The 6,519-nt window shown below is 32.6% G+C and overlaps 1 protein-coding gene across 1 annotated transcript in view; it reads left to right on the forward strand.

The window, feature by feature from the left end:
* Nucleotides 1–2,411, forward strand: part of LOC107633135 (serine/threonine-protein kinase 38-like) — an 11,898-nt gene extending 9,487 nt beyond the window's left edge. The window contains exons 8-13 of the mRNA XM_016336771.2: nt 15–146; nt 239–352; nt 1,130–1,183; nt 1,456–1,540; nt 1,948–2,001; nt 2,108–2,411. Coding sequence (XP_016192257.1) covers nt 15–146; nt 239–352; nt 1,130–1,183; nt 1,456–1,540; nt 1,948–2,001; nt 2,108–2,136 — 468 coding nt within the window. The 3' untranslated portion in view covers nt 2,137–2,411. The remainder of the gene's footprint in view (nt 1–14; nt 147–238; nt 353–1,129; nt 1,184–1,455; nt 1,541–1,947; nt 2,002–2,107) is intronic.

Here is a 6,519-nt window from a genome sequence, read left to right on the forward strand (position 1 = left end):
TTAAGTGTTTTCAGATTGTGCATTGGAAAAATCACTTAAAATTTCCAGTTGAGATAAGGTTGAGTCCAGAAGCAAGAGATCTAATATGTAGGTTACTTGTTGATGCTCCACAAAGGCTTGGTACTAATGGAGCATATGAAATTAAAGTGTGTAAAATGTATTTTTTTTTTCCTCTCCCCTACTCTCTACTACAAAATTACAATATTCCCTAACAATATTGTGGTTCTGAATTGACCAGACTCATCCTTGGTTCAAAAATGTTGAATGGGATAGGCTTTATGAAATGGAGGCAGCATTTATACCACAGGTCGATGGAGAGCTTGACACTCAAAATTTTATGAAATTTAATGAGGTCAAGTATTTTTATTTAATTAAGAATTCTTCTTTTCTAATTGGTTTGTCCTCTTTCACCTATACCGTAGCAACATTTTGCATTGAGTTTACTAATAGATTAAGTTAGGGATAAGAACTATTTTGGTATAAAAATTTTGAGTAAAATTAAAATTGTCTTTAAAGTTTTATTAAGTTTTAATTTTTTTATAAATTTAGTTAACTTGTGTTTTAAAATTAAAAAAGAAATAAAAAACAATTTATGCATTCACAGTGGCGAAACACAGACAGAGAACCTGCAGAGTGTGAAAGCAACGAACATAGCATGTGTTTCCAGAATTGTATGCTTGTGAGATAGTGTATTTCCATTTTTTTTTCGGTAATGTTAGATAATTAGGGTACAGCCAACTGGAGCTTATTAATTAAAAAATAGATCTGTTACAAATAAAAAAATAAATAACTTTTATTTTCCTAATTTTTCAAATTTTAAAATTAAAAATAAAAGGAAGTGGACTTGAGTTGGCTTATTCTTAGAAATTTTTTTTATATTTGTACAATGGTAAGTGAATATTTATGATATCTAGTTATTGGTTTAAATTCAAATATTTTTAATATTTGATTCTTTAATAATTCTATCTTCGAAATGACAAGGCATGATAATTATTGTTTGTATGTTGTCTTCTTATTTAGGTTTTCTTATTTATATTTTGTTGAACTTTTGTATTGTTTGTTTTCTCCATGTATGATTATGTATTATTAGCTACAATTATGACATGGTTATAGTTATGTTAATGTATAGGTTGAAGCAGAACAACCAAAACCAACTAGAAGTGCATCAGGACCGATCAGAAAAGTATGTACTTTATTTACTTGAAGAAGTAGCAATCTTTATTTTTCAATAGCCAAGTAGTTAACAAGGAGTGACAATTCCATATCCTTTAGAATTTGTCAACATATTATTCTTCAATATTTTAATATAGAAAGGTTTTATTATTGCAAAAAATATTTTAGTCAATCCCTATTAAAATGTGTTGCATGCTAAATATACGCGTTAATTTATGGTGGATGATTCATTTTAGAATCCTTTATGATGATATATTGTTGTATTGATCTCTTTCGCTACAGAAGTTGTTAACTCCTCAAGATCTCAGTTTTGTTGGCTATACATATAAGAATTTTGCTGCTGTTAAGGGAACACGCCATTCTATTGGTATATTTTTCCTTCTAAAGTAATTATCTTCCCTTATACCAATTTACAATAATTAATAAAGGTAATTATAGTGCATCCTCTTGGGATCAGATGACTGTACACACAACATCCCTCAAAAAGTTAATATGATATAACTACTTTTGATCCACTAATGAATATTTGTGGTGGATACTATTACAATGATATTTTTATATGAAAATAATATTGTGAATCGTTAGATAGTTTGATATATTTGACTAAATATATTTAACTGAACCATCTAATGTTTCACAATATTATATGTTTTTATGTAAAAATATTTGATCTTTGTTAAAGTATCCCCTTTGTTTTATGTTTTATCTTCAATTATTTTCCTTCCTTGGCATAAAACTAATGGATATTGTACTTCTTTTATCGAACCGTAACAGATATGTTGTCTTTGTCAACCCCACAGCGCACATCATCCATTGACTCTACACAAAGTAATGAACCTAAATTTGATTATTACACTTTAGGGAGGGTAAAAGTCAGGGTGAATTTTCTATTCATTTTTTTAAATAGTTCCTAACATACCCATTTTTGTTGAAGGTGATACTGCAATTGACTATTCCACATGATAGCCAAGAGATTCCGTAGTTGACTTTTTTTGCACTCTGGAAAATGAGTGCCCTTCAGCATGAATATGTGAACGTCTTTCTTCCATGTATATATGCTTTTTTTTGTATAACAAATAGATTAATCTTCTTCGATGATGATGCATGGTTAGCATGTTTTATTTGTCAACCGGGTTTACCACTGTTTCATTACCAACGGCATTAATATAATGTACTTTAGTATACGAGGAATTTTTTGTTCATGTAATTTTATAAAAAAATTAATCTTGGATTAGAAACTTATATGTTATAGAGCATCTGCTAATCCAAAATTATTTGTTACACTTTTTATATACTTGAAAATCAACATTATATTTGTTCAAAATATGCAAAAACAAAGTGTTATTCAATTATATGATTATTGATGTTCAATTTTGGTATAAATGATTTTCATGATATATTATAATTTAATGGTTTGATCGATAAAATGTATATCTTATGTGGCATAATTATTTAAGTTGACCCAATTGTCATTTGATCCTAATTAACTAGCTAGGGCATGAGACATGACCGCTAGTGCCTAAGTTGGCAATGAAACATTATACCATCACTTGTGAATTCTTGTGCATTCTTGTTTATATTTACTTGGTGTGCAATCAGTATTATTTGCTACCTCCAAGGCATCTCAAATTGAATTTTAACGTTTACTCAAATATGTGATATACTGAAAGCCATTTCCTTAAGTAATAATATAATCAAATTAAATTAGGTAAAATCCAAATTTTAAAAAGTCTACTACATTTAAATTAGGTATAATCCATCTAGAGAACATGTTTGGAGGGCACTGCCTAGTAAGTAGCTTGAATCTCTTCCAAGCTTCATAAAGGGTCTCACCCTCTTTCTGTCTGAAAGTCTGAACCTCCACCCTTAGCTTAGTCAGCTTTTGAGGTGGAAAAAATTTAGTCAAAAAGCTAGTGACAACCTTGTCCCAAGTATCCAGACTCTTCTTGGGTTGAGAATCTAACCACAGCTTTGCTCTATCCCTCACAGCAAATGGGAAGAGCATGAGTTTGTACACCTCAGGATTCACTCCATTGATCTTTACAGTATCACAAATCTGCAGAAAATCAGAGATAAATTGATTTGGGTCTTCATGAGGAAGTCCATGATACTGACAATTTTGTTGTACAAGAGTGACAAGCTGAGGCTTTAGTTCAAAATTGTTTGCAGCTATAGGAGGCACCACAATGTTTTTTCCATAAAGATCTGCATTGGGAGCAGTGTAAGAGCCAAGCACTCTTCTAGGTTGCTCATTCCCAACTGGATTTGCCACATTGGCATTGACAGCATTATTATTATGATCCATAGTGGACTCTGCAGCCTTGTAAAGTCTTGCTTGTTGCAAACGTCGTCTCAAAGTCCTTTCAAGTTCATGATCAAAGTCTAATAGAGGTTCCTTGTCCCTGTTCCTGCTCATAAACAGACAGAAGACAAGAAAAGATGGAACTCTCTACGTCAGAGTATAGAGAATTCCCAGTGAGGTAACCTGTGTAAACAAATAAAATAAAAATACTAAATAAAATAAATAAGTAAATTTCGAAAATTATAGGTAGAATTAGGACAGAAAAATTCGAAATTAACAAGAAAAATAAACAGGAAAAATTGAAATAAAAATAACTTGAGAACACCAAACTTAATTTCAGAAATTAAGAAAAATATTAGTACTAATTTACTTATATATATTAACTAAATAATAAAGGAAAAGAAAAAGAAAACGAAGCAGGGGAGGGGGGAAGCTAACGAAAAAAAATGAGGAAAATATTAGTACTAATTTAATTGCATATATACATTTTTTGTTTTCGAAAATAATAAAGCAACAATTATGGAAATAAAAACTAAAGTGCCCAATCTAAGCAATCAAACAACTAGTAGTTGTTAATCACTATCAATCTCCGACAACGGCGCCAAAAACTTGGTGCGGAATTTACAACTACAAACTAACCGGCAAGTGCACCGGGTTGTACCAAGTAGTACCTCAAGTGAATGAGGGTCGATCCCACGAGGATTGATGGACTAAGCAACAATGGTCAAGTGATTTACTTAGTTAGGCAAACAGAAAATAGTGTTTGAGAATTCAATTGCATTAATTAGTAAATTCAGTAATTCAGAAAGCAAACAGTAAACAAGTGGTGAATGATATATGGAGAAATAGTTAAGGCTTCAAAGATATCTATTTTTCGGATTGAATTTTCTTACTAACTATTTTATTCATGCAAGATTCAATTCATGGCAAACTATATATGACTAAGCCCTAATTCCTTAGACCTTCTTAGTCTACTCTAACTTTCATCAACCGCCAATTCCTTGGTTACTTAATTCCAATTAGAGGGTGAAGTTCAATTCTAGTTTATATGCCACAAAAATCCTAATTACCCAAATATAAGAGGATTATATGTCACGTATCCCGTTAAGTCCAGATAATTAAAAATTTAGGAGAATATGTTTTCAAGCTGTTGTTCAAGTAAAGAGCTTTTCCAAGTTATACAAGAACTCAATTAGAACAAGTGTCATACTTCCGTTCCACCCAAATTCATAAGATAAAGAACGAAAACAATTCTTGAAATATAAATCAGTACATGAATTAAAATAGAAAAATAATAGTATCAATCCATACAATAGACAGAGCTCCTAACTTTAACAGTGGAGGTTTAGTTGCTCATGGTTCAGAGAGAAAATAAGGATTCTGAAAAACTGTAAATTCTGGAATGAGGTAGAAGAGAAGAGAGCCCGAAGGGCTGATTTCTTTCTCTTTTATATCTAATCCTAATTAATGTAAAATATATTTCCTAAAAATTAAATAATATATTTTTCTAATTATAAAAATAATAAAAGTTTAATAAAAAATAAATTAAATTCTTGTGTAGCCTTTGTTGGAGTGAATGGGGACCACTGGACATGTTGAGGTCCACGCTGAACTTGGCTTTTATCAAGTTCAGTGTGGATGATACAGTGGAGTCTTGTGCGCATAGGTTTGAGTCCACGCTGAACTTGGCTTTTCCCAAGTTCAGTGTGGGATGTAACGTGTGGTTTTCCCCGGAAGCTTTCAAGTTCACGTTGAACTTGGCAGGGGCCAAGTTCAACGTGGAGTGGGCAGAGTTCTCTAGAGAAGGAGTGTACACTATTATATATTGTTGGAAAGCCCTATAAGTTAGCTTTCCAATGCCGCTAAAACCACGTCAATTGGACCTCTGTAACTCAAGTTATTCCTGGTTGAGTGCAAGGAGGTCGGGGTTGACAGCATCATTCGCTTTCTCCCCTTTCTGCTACAAAACTCCGTCAAATCCATTCGAATGCTACCTAAAATAAACAGAAATGCACACAACTCAAAGTAGCATCCATAGTGGCTAAAAGATATTTAAATCTTGATTAAACTCAATAATTTGAATGCAAATTTACTAGAAAAAGATAGAGAAGATGCTCACGCATTAATTACCCCGAGGTTTATTTCATGCCGTAAAGCAAAGGATAACAAAGCGCCACGACATGTGTAAAGCTCATAAAATATTGCATATAAAAAGAATTAATAATACTAGAAACTCGATGAAAAATTATAGCTCAAAACAGACACAGAAAAGCGCGAAGCGTTCACACGATAACTACAATCATAGAGGCACAAGATACAGCATAATACAATAGTAATCAAGATAGATATATGTAAGTATGATAGTCAAAAGAACTCTAGCCATAGCCTGCGGAGTTTAGGCCGACTAGTTACATACGGACAATACAGAGTTTTTGAGTTAAAACAGCATATACAACTTATCTCTCAAATCAAGCCTCTAAGGCAACAAAAATACAAAAGTGAGAGTATATCTATGACAAAGTAATCCAAAATACAAAAGGGTGATAAAAGATCCTCCATTCCGTCACCATCTTGCAACTCACTGAGGTGGGTTACGACCTGCATATGAAAAACAACAATATATGGTATGATAACCGGAGGTTATCAATATGGTAACAGTTCCCAGTAATGTAAAATATAAGGTTCTGGGATACCTAAAGCAATCCTGGAACTTCACATCAAGTATAGATTCAAACGTATAAAACAAAGGAAGAAAGTGGATTCTGTCAATCCTGACCTCCTTACATTCCAACGAGCATAACTTGAGTTACAGAGATCCAATTGATGCAATTTCAATGGCTTTGAAAAGCCAACTTTCAGAGATTTCTAACGACATATAATAGTTCATACTTTTTTTCAAGAATCACTATCAATTCTGGCGCTATACGCCGATCCCAAGAAGGGAGAACCAGCGCCCAAGCCACTACCATTCCTAGCGCTGAACGCCAATTCTCGCACTAAATGCCAATAGTACGGGTCAACCTCACTCAAAGAAGCATCTTTAG

This window comes from Arachis ipaensis, chromosome B03 (genome assembly GCF_000816755.2).
Source record: "Arachis ipaensis cultivar K30076 chromosome B03, Araip1.1, whole genome shotgun sequence".
NCBI classification, from domain to species: Eukaryota; Viridiplantae; Streptophyta; class Magnoliopsida; order Fabales; family Fabaceae; genus Arachis; species Arachis ipaensis.